Source organism: Heterocephalus glaber, unplaced genomic scaffold (genome assembly GCF_053883595.1).
Source record: "Heterocephalus glaber isolate CG9 unplaced genomic scaffold, H.glaber_assembly_v1.0 deba00001561, whole genome shotgun sequence".
Classification (NCBI taxonomy): Eukaryota; Metazoa; Chordata; class Mammalia; order Rodentia; family Bathyergidae; genus Heterocephalus; species Heterocephalus glaber.
Window position 1 is genome coordinate 10,579,409 of NW_028258349.1, and position 18,666 is coordinate 10,598,074.

The 18,666-nt window shown below is 52.9% G+C and overlaps 1 protein-coding gene and 1 long non-coding RNA gene across 9 annotated transcripts in view; one reads left to right on the top strand and one right to left on the bottom strand.

Moving 5' to 3' along the window:
- On the bottom strand, positions 1 to 6,586 carry Fxyd3 (FXYD domain containing ion transport regulator 3). 3 transcript variants are annotated; one of them, XM_013077491.3, is made up of 8 exons: positions 6,443 to 6,572; positions 2,957 to 3,010; positions 1,798 to 1,830; positions 1,678 to 1,701; positions 757 to 831; positions 642 to 678; positions 304 to 341; positions 1 to 189 (listed from the first exon to the last, which is right to left on the bottom strand). In XM_013077491.3, exons 2-8 carry the CDS (start codon positions 2,994 to 2,996, stop codon positions 170 to 172), a joined length of 267 nt encoding a protein of 88 aa, XP_012932945.1. In that variant the 5' UTR covers positions 2,997 to 3,010; positions 6,443 to 6,572; the 3' UTR covers positions 1 to 169. The 3 variants fall into 3 exon arrangements, with proteins under 3 accessions (XP_012932945.1, XP_021095509.1, XP_012932946.1); XM_021239850.2 differs by having other exon boundaries at positions 2,957 to 3,108; positions 6,443 to 6,528; XM_013077492.2 differs by lacking the exon at positions 1,798 to 1,830 and having other exon boundaries at positions 6,443 to 6,586.
- Positions 6,522 to 18,666, top strand: part of LOC101707772 (uncharacterized) — a 25,226-nt gene continuing 13,081 nt past the window's right edge. For 2 of the 6 annotated variants that reach the window (XR_015443077.1, XR_015443078.1), the window contains exons 1-4: positions 6,522 to 6,685; positions 9,012 to 9,137; positions 10,346 to 10,430; positions 13,823 to 13,900. This is a non-coding gene — a long non-coding RNA (uncharacterized LOC101707772). Of the gene's footprint in view, positions 6,853 to 9,011; positions 9,138 to 10,345; positions 10,431 to 13,822; positions 14,353 to 18,666 lie in introns of those variants that run through there. The other 4 variants (XR_015443076.1, XR_015443079.1, XR_002387544.2 and 1 more) reach the window with 3 other exon arrangements.

An 18,666-nucleotide genomic window follows, 5' to 3' on the forward strand; every position in this document is an offset into this window, starting at 1 on the left:
TTGACCAGAAGCAAGATCATTTTATATTAAACATTGAGCACAGAGCCCCCTTCCATGAGAGGTAAGATGCAGCCCTAGTAAGGCACCTGGGGAGAGGAGGGCGGTGCCGTCTTGGGCCCAGGACACGGGAGTAGAAAAAGCCCTCAGTGCTCCTCTGGCTAGTTGGTCCTCAGCAGTTGTGAGCAGAGCCTGGAAGAGGTGACGGTGTCAGCTTGTGAGCAGAGTCCTTTCTCCCCATGCACACGTGTGTACGCACACACCTCACTCCCCGTGCTCTCCTCAGCACCAAGCTGCCTGTCTTACCTGGAGTGATGAGAGGTGGGCCATCTACGGCATGGTGGCTGAGGAAATAAAATGTGGTGAGATCCATATCCTCCCCAATCATCCTGTCCCTTGGAGGCTAGACATCACAGCTTGCTCAGACACTGCTTGCTGGCTGCCTTTCCAGTGTTTGTGCAGCACTAAGGGAATGTGGCGTTTCAGAATTTGGGGTCCCCTGTGGATCATTAACTATGAAAATTAAAACTGAGAAATATTAGTGGTGGGGCCCAGGAGCCTGTCCTCTTTCTGCAGCACCTGGAAAGCTCTTTCCCCCTGGAAAGTGTTGTGCATGAGGCAGGGATGCCAGGGACGCATCTCACCTGGGCTTCTGGTTGAACTTGCATTTGCATTTTCCACCTGTTGGGGGAAGGGAAGTGGTCAGAGGAGGAGATGCACAGCTCTCCCAGTCCCTCCCCCGCCAGCTCCTGCACTCACTCAGGAGAACAATGAATCCCATGGCACACAGAATCGCAGCACAAATGAGCCCGCCGACCCGGAGCCTGTGCCAATCTGGGAGAAAAGCAGAGGGGACCTCAAGGTCAGCCCAGGTTCTCCTCATCCATCTTCCCCATGCACTTGATTGATATATACTGAGCTTCTACAGTGTGCAGGGCTCTGGGATGTGATAGTAAGAGAACAAACCAAATCCCTAGCCTGGCCAGTGCACACACTCTAGTTTATATCCATGCAAACAAGATATTTCCTTGTTGGGTCAGCTAGAGATAAGCAATATGAAGGAACATAACCAGAGTGAGGGATAGAGAGCCAGAGGGCAGTTCTTTAGAGAGAGTGATCAGGAAAGGGCTCTCTGAGGAGCCACACTGATCAGATATCTGCAGGGGGTGGAAGTGTGAAAGTGTTCCAAGCACAAGGATCAGCAGGTGCAAAGGCCCCGGGGCTGCAGTTTTCTGCTATGTCTGAGGACCAGCAGGAGGCCGGTGTGGCTGGAGCAGGAATGAGGGGCAGTAGAGGAGGTGAGGGGGGAAGAGCAGGCTGGTAGAAGGAGTTCAGTGGAATCTGGAGGCAGAATGATAGTTTGGGTTGAATTGTTCATCTCTTCCAGGAAGATGCCCCATGTCCAATGTCAGCCCTCCTCCCAGTGATTGGCTGGACCTAATGGCTTTCTGTGGACCATCCTCACTTGCTGCATGCGTCTAACTGCCTTGCTGGCCTAGAATCCTCCCCTGCACCTGACTATCATCTTTTGTTTTTCTAATCCACTGCTTCTGTGGCTCAATGCCCTAATCTTAGCCCCTTCCTATGCTGGCCCCACATCAGACCCTCAGCCCAGCCCATGCGGCACTGTTGGTACAGAATAGTGTGTAGGGCAGGGAGGGGCGAGGAGCAAGCGCTCACCGTAGTAGAAAGGACTGTCCTTATCTGTAAAGAGAGAAAGAAGAACATGAATTCGGGACAACAGCCCACTCCAGGGGTCCCAGGGGGAATGGGGGGCTAAGTGGGACACCTCTGACTCACCTTCTGGGTCATTGGCGTCCAGGGGAGGCAGGCCTGGAGGAGGGGCAAGTGGGAAGAGGGGGCATGGTGATGCTGGCCTCAGCAGAGCCCTTGACGGGGCCCATGGAGCCTGGGGGCCTCCCCTGGCACCTTGGGGACAGTCAGCACCTCCTGCAGGCATAGGGGTGCTGCCCCGGCCTGGCTGCCTCAGCATCATGGAGACAGGGGCTCAGCCACCCCCCCCACACACCTTTGAGCCCCACCAGCATTTGCCCACCCCAAACAGGTTCTATTCTGAGTGGTTTTGCCCAGCGTTTGGTTGAATACTCCCAGACACGGGGCTAATCCAGGTCTCTGCAGAAAGAAACGGGACTTTTCTCATCAAGGTGACAGATGGCTTCTGTTCCCAGGGCTGTTTGCCCCATGCCAGCTGCACTCAGAGTCCACCTTCCCTACTCATGCACAGCCCACCCATCCCGAGATGTATCACCAACCCCTGCAGGGATTCCTGGCTACCACCTCAAACCCACTTTATGCAAAAATGCAACTTCACACCCCTGCCCAATGGACTCCCAGTCTGCCCAATACAGTGGGCAGAAGGAATGCAATGAAAGCAAAGGGCAAGGGTCCCATTCTGGCTAAAAGCACTGTGCTACCTCAGCTCTGGGCCTGAATGCTGTGAAAGGATTACTCATTTTTAATTATGTCTACAGCACCAACACACGTGCTGATTCTGGGCTAGGTACCGTTCTGTGTGCTTTACAAATATTAATTTGTTTAATCCTCGCAATGACTCCGTGAGTAGATGTTGTTATTCTCCTTGGATTTATAAATGGGGAAGCTGAGGCACGAAGTGTTCTGGTCACTTACTACATCACCACCAGGCTCAGAGGTGTTAAGGCAACCCTGGGCTGAGCCTTCTCTCCTCCACATCCTCAGATTTACAAGAGAAGAGGGAAGACAGTGGCTTTTTCTAGCTGTGTGAGTCACCGCTCTAAGAGGCCTTGTCCTTGTGTGTCCCTTGATATCATGAATGTGACACTTCTTACCCTTGAGGAGATGCTGTCCCCAGTGGCCACCACTCACTGCCCTGGGGAGACAGGAGCAAGTGTGCTCATACAGCTTGGCACCACCCAGCTGGGGTCCCGGGGGCAAGGCACCTTGGCGGCCAGGTACTCACCGGCCAGGAGGACCAGCAGGCTCAGGGCCACCCCTTGCATGTCAGAGCGCTGCCCTAGAGGAGGCCAGGGAAGGGGTCCAGCTTTAGCAGGGCCACCGGGGTGGCTTCCACCCCCTCCCCCTGCTCCACAGGTCAGCGCAGGACCATGGCACCTAAGTAAGAAGGAGCCCGAAAGTCAGGTGGGGTCAGAGTGAGGAGAGGCAGCTGTGTAACTCGCTGGACAGGGCCTTCCAGCCTTCGGTAAACAGCTCCAGCAACCCACTGAGGGGCCACTGCCCAGTGCTACCCTCATCTGTGAGGTGGGGAAACGGAGGCTCCCAGGGGTGAAAATTGGCGCCAGGGTTCCTGGCTAGGAAGCAGGATTTCAACCATGCCTGGCTCCCTAGCCCGGGCCTGTGAGGGCCTCAGGGTGCTTTGGGAAGTAGGGTGTTGGGAGCCAGGTGGCAGCAGGCCCAGGTTCTGGGGAGTGCCTGCATAGACAGCTTGGAGCCTGCCCGGCTCTGCCCAGACTCTGTAGACTGAGTGGGGAGGAGCTAATGCCAGGCTGGGGGAGGGACAGGAGGTGAGGGTCCTGGCCGCAGCCTCGGCTCCATCTTCTGTTCCACCCTGCCCCTGCCCCTCAGCCCCTACAGAGGACCCTCACCAGCTCCAGTCCTAGCAGGCTCTGGCCCCAGCCCCAACCCCATCCCAGACCCTGAGTCCACCCTAGCCCAAGCCCGTATCCCCCCAGACTCTGGGTCCTGCCCAGGACTGGCCAAGCTCCTGCTGCCACCCAACACTTCCTCTTCCCCTGTCCTGGCCTGGCAGCCGTCTGAGCCTCCACCACACTGGATGCCTGGAGAAAGACCCTGTCCCTGTGCCTCCCCTGCCTGCTCCCCACCCCTGCTCCACTGCTGCAGGCACACACGCATGCGTTGTCACAGTCTCGATAGCCAAAGGTAACACTCACCCCAACACCCCCCGCCCCCCATCGGGCCTGGGACACTGCCTGGTGCTGTGTTTCACTCATTCAATTCCCAGCGACCCTGAGGTCATCTATCCAGTCCCCATTTCCTTCTCTTTCCTTCCTTCCTTCCTTCCTTCCTTCCTTCCTTCCTTCCTTCCTTCCTTCCTCTTGAAGTACTGGGGGTTGAGCCCCGAATCTTTGCACTGAGCTACATCTCCAGTCCTTTTCATTTGCCTACTCTGACATAGGGTCTCACTGGGTCACAAAGTTGCCTAGGCTGGGCTCAATCTTGTGATTCTCCTGCCTCAGCCTCCCAGAGTGCTGCAATTATAGACCTGTGCTGCCTCACCCACCTTCCTACCCACATTCCACCAATGGCAAAGCCCATGCCCAGAGAGGGGTTGGCCTCTCAGCCACCAGCCACCGTGGTGCAGGTGTGTCCTTCGAGTCTGCAGACTCTTGCCCCTCCTCGTGACCCCCCCGGGCTCCGGCCTGCTCCGGGTTTCCCCACTAGCTCTGAGCGCTATACCCATAGCTTCAGTTTGAGCAGCTTTTTGGCAGGAAGAGGGCCTGCAGCTTCAGGGAGCATTACCCAGGCATGTGGGACCCCAGGAAGGTTCGGGGGCAGCTGGAGAGGGTGGTGGGTGGGGACACAGTGGGCAGGGGCACGGGTCCACAGGTGGACAGACCGTCTAAAGCCTCCTCAGGAGGTTCTGTTTCCACGCGATCCCAGGAAGCTCAGTGCTTGTTGTTGCTCACCCCACCCAGGCCTGTTTTCAGCTCTTAACCTTAATTCCCTGGTCCCTGCTTGAAGAAGCTGGCACTGTCATTACCCCATGTTGCTGTCAAAAACTACCCGCCCCCAGCTCATTCGGCTCAATGTCCCATGCCCTGTCACCTAGTGATTCTTAGGGCTCATTTCTTAAGTCTTTTTCCACGGGCTCCTCCAGGCTCCCTCTGGTCTGGGAGGTCCTGGCAGCCCCATTCCCATGAAACCCGGGAGGCGAGGGATGTCAGGCAAGCCCCTGTCTCTCTGCCCAAGGATCCCCAGGCCAGGCCACCTGGAGGCTACAGGCAGCTGGGCGCCCTCTCTGGTGCTCCTGTCCCAAGCTGTTCTCTGCAGAGGCCTCTGTCGGCTTCCCGATGACCTGACTGCAGTTGCGGGGCAGCCTCAGAGAGGAAGCAGTCGGTGCAGTGCAGGAGGCTCTCTGTCCAATCGCCTCTGTTCCTTCCCCACCCCAGTCCTAGGACCATTTCGGCCATCTGCCCTCTGCTGTCCCCTCTTGAGAGTAAAAGTTCCCTCAATTATGACTGTCCCCAAATTAGAGGCCGGGTCCAGTTCATAGAGCTAGAGGACCTGGTCCTACGCATCTGAAGTTCAGGGCCAAGCCCAGCGTGGCGGGGCGACCAAGCCAGCTTCCCTCCCTGACTGAGAAGAGACGAAGGAGGGAGATGAACCTCATTTGCCAGGGTATGCGGAAGGATCCTTGCAGTGACTACCCACTGGCAACAAAAGGGAAGAAGCCCTACAGCAGAATGCCTGCATTGCGGCCTCCCCCAGCAGTGCCCACAGTCCTGAGACAATACAGCAAAAGCTGACCGAGTCAGACTCACTCATTCCTCCCCGTGAGCCCTGACCATCTCCTCTGAAAGTCAGTGTGCACTGATCTGCTTATCTGAAGCTAAAATAAAAGGCCTTCTGTGAGGGAAAAAAAAGGTCTTGTCAAATTGCAACTTTAAACTTACAATTTTAGACATGGTGCTGGCACCCCTAGGAGACCTACAAGGTGCCAGATGATCTAGAAAAAGATATTCTTCAAAGAATCCCATTTGCTACCAAGGCTCTTTTTCCGTGTCCTCAGACCCTTACAAAAACCCCCATCTCTCACCCTCATGGCGTGATTCCACTCTTGGAAATTTGCCTGCTGTTTCTCTCTCTTGACTGACCTGAATAAACTTTGTCTTTCTTCTTATTCTTGCCTTGGTAAATTCTTTTACCACCTGCATCACCAGCCCTCTATAGGCTGTTTCTCACTGCACCCCTGCATCCCCCAAATCTCCTAACCAGCTCCCCATTGTTCAGCTTCTCCAGGAACTATCCCCCCTTTCCTAGCAGTCTCTAGGTCAATGCCTAGACACCCCCATCCACCCAATGCACCTGAACACCCTGATCTATTTAGATACCCTCATCTCCCCCCAACCCCCAATCCATTTGCCTCTGCTCCATTCAAACACCTCCAATCTACCACATACCACCATTCCAGGTGTCCCAAGCCTCCCCTGAATGGGTCCAACCCTCACCCCAGCTGTCCAAGGCCCTCAGAGAATGGTGGGAAGGGTCACCCAAGGGGAGAGGACGGACCTTCTCCAATCTCCTGTCCCCAGGAAAGGATCTAAAAGGGGAAGATCCCAAGGGCTCTAACAGCAGAGCTCCTCTGGGGTAGGGGCAGTGAGGGGAGAGGCAGGGAGAGCTTGGAGCAGAGCCGAGGTGGGGTGGGGGTGGCTGGGGACACTTGGAGGGAGGGACCCCAGCCGCTCACCTGTGGCTCCCTGGCTGAGTGGAGGAGGAGGTTCTGGGAGAGAGCGAGAAAGTAGCTGCCAAGCCTGAGTCTTTATCCTCAGCTGCCACGCCCTGAGCAAACCTGGGCAGGTAGAGAACCAGCCGGTCTCCCCGAGGCTCAGGGGCTCGGGCGCCACATTCCTCTCTTAAAGAGACAGCTCCTCCCCCTCCCCAGCCACCGGACAGGGCGCTCCCTGGGTCACCAGGGCCACAGCAGCCTCAGGTGAGGTGGAGGGAGAGCAGGGCAAGCTGGAACTTGGTCCCTCAAAGTAGGGAGGCACTTTCTCCAATCTCCTGAACTCTGAAAGAGACCAGGACGGGGGCAGGTGCTGGGGTCTTTAGTGGCAGACCTCTGTCTGGCAGGGCCATGGAGGAAGGTGAAATATCCAGGTAAGGGCCTTACTTCTTCGATTTAGTCAGTGCGTTTTGTTTGGGGCAGGGCTGCTGGCACTCCTAGGGGATTTAAAGGCCCTTCGAGGCCAACCCTCTCTGTTGACCAAGATTGAGGGCCAGGAGAAGACGCTGATGTGAGGGACACAATACAACAGCAGTAGGGGTGGGGGCAGGTGGGGGAGCTTGGGCCTTCAGGGCGGGTGCAGCCCCACCCTGCCTTGGGGAGACTTCAGAACTGCTCCCCAGAACCAAACCAGAGTCCCCCAGTCCAGCTCCTCCCAAGCATGCGGGCCGGGGGCCCGGGGTGGGGTGGCCTCCCACTCTAGATGAGGTGCCCTACACTGTGCTAGGCTCCTTCCTCCCCACCTCCGCCCTGTCCTGTCCCCTCCCTGTGGCATTCCTTCCGGCTGGGGTCTGAACAGGCCCCCACATGGTCCCCTGCTGGGGGTGCCCTCTGCCCCCAATTCCGCCTTCTGCGACAGAGGGACTTTTGTCCCCAGGCTGGATGGAGAACAAGGCCCCATTGAGTGGCTCTCAGAGGATCGGGGTCACCGGGAGGGGCAAGGCCAGCGAAGGGGTAGTTCTGCCCTGGCCACCAGCTGGACTCCAGGCCACCACCGCCAACAGCCTCGTGGGGGTGGGGAGGAGGGCCACAGGCACCAGGCCAGGGAGAGGGTGCTGTTGAGAGTACACAGAACAGGACAAGGGCTTGGGGTCACAGCTCTGTGGGGACTGGGGTGCTGGCGGCGGGAAGAAGGACCCCACTTCTTGTCGAGAGGGAGGGCAGGAGCAAGCAATGCTCGCCCAGCTGCACACTTTCTTTACCTGCTCTCCCCCATCCCCCGGCAATTTCTCAGTTCCAGGCCTCACATTAGGACGAGACCTCCTGCCACTCCCATTAAGGGTGGGGTGCAGGCCCTACCAGGAGAGTAGGGGCATTAGGGTGGCCCTCCAACCAGGAAGCGCAGGAGGAGAAACAGAGGAAGCAGAGGCCCTGGGGAGGTTGGATGAAGGGTGGTATATGGATCCCAGGTGGGCTAAGAGGGTCTTTGTGACTGGACCCACATCTCTTCCCCAGATCCATTAACCTTGAAGGTCCGGGGCGGGGCCGCCGGGGGAAGACCCCTTGGTGGTCTTGGGAGTGGGATGGTGTCTCCCTCTGCTGGACATATCCGGAACTGCAGGCGCCCGAGAGTAGAAGGTGGCAAGTGGCTAGAAGGCAGGTGCTTTACCCTTCACGCCTCCCGGTCTGTGCGCTGCCAGAGGAGCCAGGCAAGAATTGGGGATACACTGAAGCAGGACAGGTGTGAGGCCATAAGGTGCAGTGGTCACTGGGTAAACTTGCTAAAGGAGGAAAGCAAGATGTAGGGAAACTGCTGAGTGTGCTACCTTTGTGAGGAGAAAGAATGTGTAGGCATATAATCAAGTAGGAATAAAATACCTTTGGAGGTTGCGCCATGACTGCTTCTGGGGCGGGGCCTTGGGAGGCTGGAGGATGCAGGAGAACCGAGACTCATCCATCATCATGCTACCTCTTGTACCTTTTGAGTTGTATTTTAATTAATTAATGTTCTTGAGACAGGGCCTCACTATGTCACCCAGGTTGAGTTTGAACTTGCAGTCCTCCTGCCTCAGCCTCCCAAGTACTGAGATTACAGAAAGACACTACCACGCTCTGTCCTCCTTTGAATTTTAGGTGCTGAAAATGTACAACCTTTTACAAATTATAATTAAAACCATTAAAGGACATTTTGACACAGTTCCAGCCACTGGCTGCTGTATTTTCAATAGATGTCAAAAATCTGAATATTTATGGGGAATTCCAATATTAGAGGTGGGTTCAGATTTTTAAAAATTATGAAAGCCAAGCATGGTCTTGCATGCCTGTAATCCCAGAAATTGGGAGGCTGAGGCAGGAGAATCACTGAGTTTGAGGCCTGCTTGGGTTATGTAGTGACTTCAAGTTCAGCCTGAACTACATAGCAAGACCCTGTCTTAAAAAAAAAAAAAAATTAGGAAGGTGAAACAAAACACAAGGGCTGATTTCAGTTTGCCAAGCTCATATTCTGAACCTTTGGCCACCATGAACTTACATTCTGAAGCATAGATGTTTATGGGGCTTATGCCCAACCATGCCAAACACAAATTCTTCCTAGGCTGGACCCGAGCATGCCACGCTCCAATATGCATAGGACTGAACTGGGGCCGATAGCTAGGAAGACCTGGAGACTCCTGCCTGCACTTACACCCTGAGACCCGCTTGGAGGGCTGCGGGAAGTAGGGTAAGTAGAGTCACTTCCTGCTGTCAGGGGCTGGGTCTCTTTGGCAGTGAGTTTTCCCAGGTGTTTTGAGTGCAGGCATACAATAATCTCTCATACGGGGCATAGTAATCCCTGGCGAGTTCCAGGCATCCTTCGGCCCTGATGCCTCTGCAGCAGCGACCCTCTGCCTGGGTTCTTTCCCCCATCTCTGCACATCTCGTTTGCCTTCAAGTCCTGGCTCAAAGGCCATCTTCTCCTGGGACCTGCACCCCAGTTACAGCCCTCTGCCCCATCCTGTCCTTTCCATTCCCTATGACATCACCCCCACATGCATTCCAGGAACTTCTCTTGGCTCTCCTGGTAGTGCACCACCCTCTCCTGCTGCTTTTCATCTGCGTTATAGACCAATACCTAGCGCATAGCCAGTGCTTGTGGCGTCTTTGTTAGATGATGAGAGAAAAGAGCTCTTCTCCTTCCCCGGTCCCCTCCACCAGCCGGGAGGGTAGAGCTCCCCTTGGGAAGGTGGCCATCGAGGAGCAGCCTTGCTGGCAGGCCTAGACCAGCTAGTGTGTCAGTGGAGGCTTGGGCTGATGACAGGGCCCTGGGTGTCAGCCAGAATTACTGGGAAGCAGGAGGGGCGCAGGCTTCCTGTCTGGGCTCCACACAGCTGGGACAGGGACAGCGGGCTCAGTGGGGGACCCCATAGCCTCCTCCTACCCTGCCTCAGTCCCTAAGACAAGGACCTCAAACTGGCAGAGCCAGGGCTAAACCCAACTGTTACTAAGTTTCCTTAAATTCGAAAACTGTTACAGAAGACAATGGTTGCTGCTGGGTTCCAATGTGTCCCCAAAGAGCATGGCTGGAAATTCAGTTCCTGTGCAGCAGTGTTGGGAAGTGGGACCCGAGGAAGGATTCGTGTGGCGTCAGCAGAGTGGGCCCCTCTTCACCAAGGTCTTTTGTTCTAGAAGCAAGTTTGGCCCCTCTCACTCCCTTGTTTTCTCCCTGTCCTGCTCTTCCGCCTTCTCCCAAGGGATGGCATGGCAGAAAGGACCTCACCAGATGCCAGTGCCGTGCTCCTGGACTTCCCAGCCTCCAGAACCATGAGCCAAATACATTTCTGTTCATTATAACTTAGCCTATCTTGGGCATTCTGTTACAGCAGCAGAAAGCAGACTGCTGGATACCAGGCTATCTCAGCCTAGTGAGCTGTGTTTCTTGCTTCTCTCCAGAGACCTGTCCTAACTGGCCTTCATTCCCAGTTGTGACTTCCCTCCTGAAAAAGGTTTTCTTGCTCAACTGACAATAACAGAGAAGGTAAGCAGGAGTGGTGAAAGATTCCTGAAATACCAAAAACTCAGTGGGAAAATATGTATTTTATATATATGGAGTGGGGAAAACAGAGACAGAGAGACATAGAAAGAAAGCAAATGAGACAGAGTATCAATGGCCAGGGATTTAGCTCAGTGGCACCGTGCCTGCCTCACAACTGAAAAGTCCTGAATTCAATCCCCAGTACCAGGGGTTTATTTTATTGGGGGGGGGGGTACCGGGGATTGAACTCGGGTCCTTGCACTTGTGAGGCAGGTGGCGGAACCACTGAGCTAAATCCCCGGCCCCATTACCAGGGGTTTAAAAAAATAAAGAACCAATGAATCTCCATAAAATGTATTCAGGTTCATTGCACTGCTCATTGAACATTTCTATAGTCAAAATAACTCAAACTCTAGGAGTTGGGGAAAAATCAATTAAAAATGTAAAATTAATGTTAACACAAAATAATGAACCACAAAGATAAAAAAGCAAAATCAAAAGAAAGAAGAGGGAAAGTACATTTAGAATCAGGTGACCAGAAAGTTAAATAGAATTTAACCGAATGTAAGAAATTACATATCTATGCTGTATATGTGACAAGTGAGAGTGAGAGATTCTTTTTTAGGTAAAAGCCGGTGCTGTCTTTGCTCTCCCACAATGTCTTCTGCCCTTCACGGCCTGTGGGCCTTCAGTGCCCTGCTCTACCCGCTTTGGCTGTGGGTGACTTAAAGCCCCCTGAGGCTCTGAGGCCTGGGCAAGGAAACTGGGGAAGGAAAAGAGTTCTGAAGCTGAGTATGGAGGTGCGTGCTGGTAATGCCACACTCTGGGAGGCTGAGGCAGGAGGATTACAACATAGTGACAGTGAGACTCTGTCTCAAAATAAAAATATATAAAAAGGGCTGTGGATATAGCTCAGCGCAAAGGCCTTGGGTTCAGTCCCCAGTAGCACAAAAAGAAGAAGAGGGAGGAGGAGGAGGAGATTATTTCTGAGTGCACAGGCTGGCAGGATCCTGCCTGGCTGCAGAGGTGGGAGGATGAGTCTGCTGTTCTCAGAGCCTGGCTGGCACCCTGGGCCAAGTGCCCCCCTTGCTCCGTGCCTCAGCCTGCACAGAACAGGTGCAGCACACAACGGCCAACTCCACACCACTGAACATGCCCGAGCCGGGTCCCCACTGCGGCTGACTCGCTCTTTCCCACTGCAGTCCCGGCCGCCAGGCTGCTGGACTCAAGGCTGCTGGGCGCCTCATGCTCCCAATGGAGGACCCTGTGGCCCTGGGGCTCTGTTCCTGGGGGCAAATCACAGTGAACTCAGGGTCCAAGTTGAGATCCCACCCTAGGACTGGCTCTCCACCCTGAGCACGGCCAGTGGTGCTGGTGGTGGGGTGATAAAAGGTCCCCAGGGGCCCGTGTGACTGAGAACCCCAGGTACAGGCAGCGGAGTCCCAGAGAGGGTAAGACTCTAGAGAACATTCCAGAACATCTGCTTCTTCCCCTTCACGGCCCTCACCCTGCACCTGCCTCTGTCCCCGACTGCCTTCCCACTGGGACGTCTCAGCGGGCCCCAGTCTGTCTCCACCCACAGCCAGAGGGAGCCTGTGACCCCTCAGGCACATGCGGGCCTCCAGCTCCAGCTCGGCCCGGCGGCTCCTCCTAACTCCAAGGGACCCATGACCTTTAATTTCCCTCTATGGTCCCGGCCCCCTCTCCCACCTCACCGTCACTTCACTCCCCACTATGCGTGGGCCTCCGAGGTTCCCCCAGCGGGCGATGCCGCCGCAGCCTCTGACCCGGGCACCTGAGCTCCCTCCTCTGATCCGCTCTCCCCACACGCTTCTTCATATCTTCCTGCAGCATGGACACGAGCTACTTTCTGACATACTGTGTGGTATACACGGATTGGTTATGCTATGGCCTCTCCGCTTGGGAACCACAGGCCTGAGAGGGAAGGACCTTGGCCCTTCCACTTACTGTTTCCCCAGCCCTGAGGGTCTGGCACATCGCAGGTGTCCAGGAAATATCATGGTGTGCACCTGTAATCGCAGCACACTGGCAGGTTGTTGTAGAAGATGGTAAGTTTGAGCTCAGCCTGGGCAATTTAGCCACCTAGGGAGACTGTCTCCAAATAATAAATAAAAAGGGATAGGGATGTAGTTCAGTGTGAAGGCCCTGGGTTCAATCCCCAGTACAAACAAACAAACAAAAACAAAAAAAAGAATTAAAACCATACTTGAGGGGCTGGGGATTTAGCTCAGTGGTTCCGCTGCCTGCCCTGCAAGTGCAAGGACCCAAGTTCGATCCCCGGTACCAAAAAAAAAACCATACTTGAGAGTTACTCATTCTACATCAGGCCCCAAAATAGACAACACACACACCCTATCATCCTTCAGTCAGGTACAATTTAGGACCCCCCCCCCTTCCCCCAAGCCGCTGGTAGAGAAGAAAGGAACTCAGAGACAGACAGCCTGGGTTCAAATCTGGCCTCCGCCACATTCTCATTGTGTGTGACCTCAAGCAGCCCGGCTTCGGTCCTGAGCCTCAGTTTCCCCATCTGTACAGCTGGGATAATAATAGCTGTCCCCCTGCAGGGCTGCCCTTTGGATTCAATGGGGTGGTTGTGTGGGTCCAGGACAGCATGACTAATTCTGAAAGCTGGTTCCCTTCCTGGAAGGGGTGGAGCTGGAGGGCTGTGGCTGTGTGTTTCCAACAACCAACAAAGAGACTTTTGTAGGCAGGGCCCCTCAGGCATGGAAAACATACCCACCCTGTGGATCCTGGACAAAATCTTCAGGTCTCAGAGGAGAGGTTTTCCAGGCACTTACATTTTTTGAAGATTGTTGCAACAAGAAATACTGGTTTGAGGAATAAGATCACACAGGAGGGGGCTCGCTTTTTAACCCCTCTCCCTGCCAGCAGCAGCGGTGAGGGCTGCTGAGGGATCTGTTCCACCTAAGGCTTGTGAGAATAGGATCCAATAGGCTTAAAACAATCTCTGGGCCCCAGTAATTGGCTTAGTGGGGGCCAATGAAAATGAAGTATGCAAATTTTGTGTAAATTGGGGGCATGGTGGTGCACACCTGTAATCCCAGCTGTTGTGGAGAATGAGGCAGGGGGAACAAAGCTCAAGGCCAGCCTGGGCTGGAGAGACCCCGCCACAAAATAAAATTTTTAAAAGGGCCCGGGGTGTAACTCAGGGGTGGAGTACTCTCCTCGTATGCACAAGGTCCTCGGTTCCATTCCAGTAATGGAAAAGAAGAGATGGGAAGGAAAGGGAGAAGGGGAGGGGAGGGGAAGGAGGGGAATTTTGTTTAATACTTGGGATAAGAAAAGATTTGTATTTTTGACAGTCAGAAATACACATTTAAAATCTAGTAACTCTGCTGTCATTTTGTCCCCAGGAAACAAAAACAAACCGAAACGCAGCCTGAGGACTAAGCCAATAATATCACAGACCAAGAGAGATGCTGAGAGACCAGGTTGGTACTGAGTCACGTTGGCACAGCCAGCTCCGGACGAAGACAGATGGGGCCTACGCGACCAGACAACCCGGGCTATTACTCAGCATTTCCAACCAGACGATGACCGAAGAACAGAGAGGGCTGAAAGGCCAGGGGCAGGTCCTAGGGTAGAGGGGGATGGTAGGGAGAGGCTTCACTGGGAGACAGCGTAGTTAGGGTGGTGATGATGGAGACATGATGGTAATGAAGTGCTGATGGTGGTGACGATGGTATTGACAGTAATGAAGATGGCGGTGATGGGGTGATGGTTGGTAATGATGGTAGTGGTAGTTTGGTGTTGGTGATGGGTCTGAAATATTACTTGATCACTGACTATCAGCAGGCTCTGCATATGTTCTCCTGGGCATTATCCCCATAATTCTTAATATTTTCTTCTTGAATTCACTAAAGAAAACCATGTTAGTCAGAAATGGTGAACGATTATTATCATTTTATTGGTGAATAGAGCTATTTATAATTCAGCAATTACCAGAAGTTTGCCTTTTAGATGCCATCTTACCGTAATTCACGATAACCCTACAAGGACTTTCTTTCATCACCCCCCTTCCTTTATGGATGAGGAAACTGAGGCTCAGGTATATTAAATGGCTTGCTTGACATCACACAGTTACCAAGTAATGGGACTGGGATTACAAACGAGGCCATGAACTCCACTGAGAACACACTCCCATCTGGCAAAAAGTGCCAACTCTCATGGGTAGGACATACTTCTGCATCCACCTCTCCCCCTCCATTCCACCCTTCGGAGGCCAGGGCCCACTGGCATATGGACATCTGGGCCTCTAAAGAGCATCAGCAAGCTGCCTGAGGACTGTGGGAGTTGCCCACACCCCAGAACCCCAACACAGAAACAGGTGAAGGGCAAGGGAGCAAGTCAGTGCTCAGCTAAAGAGCTCAGGTTTTATCCCAAAGGCAGCAGGGAGCCACAGTGTCGTGTTTCTGGCTGACTCTGGGTGACCTTGCACAAGTTTCTTGGCCTCTCTGGGCCTCAGTTTCCTCATCTGCAAAACAGTGGACTCTTGAGTTACAACCATCCTGACATACGAACAACTTGCATTACGACTGGCATTTTAGTTTTAACTTAAAACCAAAGTTGAGTTTTAACCCAAATGCCGGCCACATGTGCTTCCAGATGATCTCAGATACAGACTTAATCCCTAAAGAGTTCTGGAAGGAACATTACAACATCCTTTCCTGTGCGGGGTTAACTGAGAAATCCTGGGCCAATGTCTCTCTAAGGACACCCATATCTGCCTGGAAGAAAGTGTGGCCTAAAATTATACAGGAGAGAGACTTTGAAGGCAATTGACCAACATGAGTTGCAACCAGCCCTCAGGAATTAATTGAATTCGTAAATCGGGGCCCACTGTAGTAACAGCACTTCCCTCAGCGAGGGATGTGGAGGATTAAATGAACCAGCACACCTGGCAGAGGCACTAGGAGCCCTCATGATATCCACCTGCTTCCTCATTGTCCAGCTTGGCACCTGCCCTGGCACATTGGCCAGAACTGGTTCTGGCCAAGAGCTATGAGCACAAATAATATGGGTGATGCTCGAAGGGAAGTACTGCAAATCAGAGTGCGTGTGCTGCCGGGGTGGCCTCACAGAGCGGATGTGAACGTGAACTATGCCCTGAGACTACTGTGGAATTCGTAGGCAAGGGCAACAGCCCTTGGTGGAGCCATGTTCAGGTGAACTTGTTACTGCAGCACAGCGAAGCCTGTCCAGACCAATCCAACAGCTGTCAGAGCCATCGATCATTGTTGCTCAAGAGCTTGAAGCAGGTGGGGCCTTAAGGGGGACAGTTAGTCCACAGAGGGGCAGGGGCTCAATGTGGGTGGCTCTGACCAAGGACTCCTCCTGGAGGTAGTATTGGGCCAGGTGGAGAGATCAGGCTGGGAAAGACACTCTCTTGGGAACACACACTCGCTGCACGCCACAGGAGTCTCCAGGGTTGCACAGAGCCTGTGTCACTGGCGTTGCTGTGGACAGTTCTCCAGCATGACACACGAGGTCTCCGGGGAGCCCTGGCAGCATAGAGTTTGTGGGCACAGTTCTCCATGTGCGCCTGTCCTGACTGCAGGCTCTATCGGGTCCATGACGAGTACCCAGCAAGCCACAGAAGGCCGGTATCAGGCTGCATCCTCCGAGGGGGGGATGTGGGAGCTGGGCTCAGGGGCAAGGGCTACATGCTATGGGGGCCACTGAGGTCGTCCTGAGTCTCCAGGCAAAAGTGTCTGCCCCGGCCACAGATCTTCACGTAGATTTCAGGAACTGGCATCCAGAGCACATGGACCTGTGAAAGGGATCGTGACACTGCAGCAGCTGAGAAAGAATGTGGAGAAGGCCCAGAGAGTTCCTCCAGACAGGGGCAGGCCAGGGGCAGGCCTGGGACCCTGCACCAGACGTCTGGGTTATGTCAGGCAGCTGTGCTCGGCCCAGCTCCACCCTCACCCTACCCCTGCTGGCCACTGTCCACATAGCACCCGGCAAGTCCTGCCCCTTCCCTGCTCAAACTTCTTTTATATTTTAGTATTTTGAGTGCTGGGGATGGAACCAGACCTCATGCATGCTAAGCAAGCACTCTGCCACTGAGCTACATTCCCAGCCTTTTTAAAAAACAGTTTTATTTTGAGACAGGGTCTCACTAGTTGCCCAGGCCGGGCTCAAACTCACGATCCTCCTGCTCCAGCTTCCTGAGAAGCTAGGATTACAGATGTGCGTCACCGTGCCTGACTTAAAACTCTTCTGTGGTTTCCTGGTAACGCCTCACTGTGGCCTGTGCAGTCCCATGAAATGGATCTTCGTCACCTCCCTGTGTTTGCCTTCTCTCATTGGCTCACCTGTACCAGTGACGTGGCCTCCTGCTGTCCCCAACACAGGAGGTACTGTGGCCGCCTCTGCACCTCTCCACTGGCCCCTCCTCAGCACAGATCCTCTGTCCTCCTGGCCTAAGAGACCCCTCCTCATCTGCTCCAGGCCTTTGCTCCAATGCTGCCCTGCTGGCCCCTTCTTTAACATGTGACACCTCACTGCCCTCTCACCCCTATCCTTGCTTTGTTTGTCTCCAGGACAAACGTTTACCTTTGAACACACCTGTTTACTTAGGTATTGGTTTGTTATCTTTCTCTGTTTTTTCAACAAAATTAAGTCCCTGCCATTGGAAAACTTTCAGCCTGGCAGGAGGAAGACAGATAATAAATGAAGAAGTGATTGATAGAAAGGATTTAAGATATTGATGAATACTTTGAAGAAAAGAAAATGGGGGAGGGACGTAGAGTAAGGAAAGACTGGGAAGGGCGACTCTTTGCACAGAGGGCTTCTCTTGAGTTGAGACTTGAAGGATAAGAACACATCCATTACACAATGACTTCAAGGAACCGTGTTTCTGGCAGAGGGAGTAGCCAGGGCAAAAGACCTGGGATGATGTACTAACATCTGGGAGTTCACTGTCCCTAGAGCAGAGTGTGCTCTGGGCAAGTGGGAGGTGATAAGGGCAGACAGATGACAAAGACAAGTTTTGCAGGGTCTCACCAGCCATGGTTTCATTCCAAATGAGACGGAGTCATGGGAGGGCTTCAAGGTGCGAGGAATGTAACCTGATTTAGGATCACTGATGATTGCATCTTAACTGCTAGGGGCAGAGTGGGAGGTCATTGACAGTAAGTGGCAGTTAAATGTTTTATTTAGTGAGTGATCAAACACTTTTATGCCCTTACTAAATATCTTGTCTTAGCCAATTTACACTTGTGTGTGTGTGTATGTGTGATACTGGGGATTGAATCCAGGGTCTTCACATTGAGCTGCATCCCCAGCCCTCTTTTATTTTTTATTTTGGTTTCCTCCTCAGCACAGTGAGGCATCAGTGCAATCATATCTGAGGTGCTTAGCAGTCACCTGGACCATGAGAAGCCAGCCCTACTATGGCTGTGAGTGTGCCAGTCCAGCGTTCAGATGTAATGGACACTCAGAAAACATCACCATAGTTCTTGTGATGTGATAGGGTTATACGTGCAGAAAATGACCAAAACACATTCACGTTGTTATATCTCATTTAATGTTTTACTCTGGAATATAACAAATGCCCAGTATATACTGGCTGTCATTATCAGCATTATTATTTTAATACCCCCAAGATACACTATTATTATTGTTAATAATACTTAGCCCAGGCATGGATATAAATGAAGTGCCCAAATACATTTTAATCAGTAGTAGTAGTAGTAGTATTGGAACTGACACACCATCAGGACTCAAATCTTGGTCATTAAAATGACACTAACAGGGGCCGGGGATTTAGCTCAGTGGTTCCACCGCCTGCCTCGCAAGCGCAAGGTCCTGAGTTCGATCCCTGATACAAAAAAAAAAAAATGGCACTAACAACAAATAACTCATTTAGGACAGACTTTTGTTTGTATTAATCCTAAATAATGTCAGCTGTTATGATTATTGTCATTATTATGGTTGCTGTTATATCATCAAATTGTTTAGGTGGGACCAAGCATTTAGTAGACAATCAATAAATAGTAGCTCAATTTTTGAAAATCAATAATGCTAATAATAGTAATAATAATAGTGTTAAGCACAGGAAATGAGCTAGTAAATATTAGTAGCTGAATCCTGATCATCAATAATAAAGAGGGCAGCACGTTGTAAATCCCCAATGTACCAAGCACACCGGTTGAATGTGGGTGTCCTGGGTTGGGCATCCATCCTGGCAAGC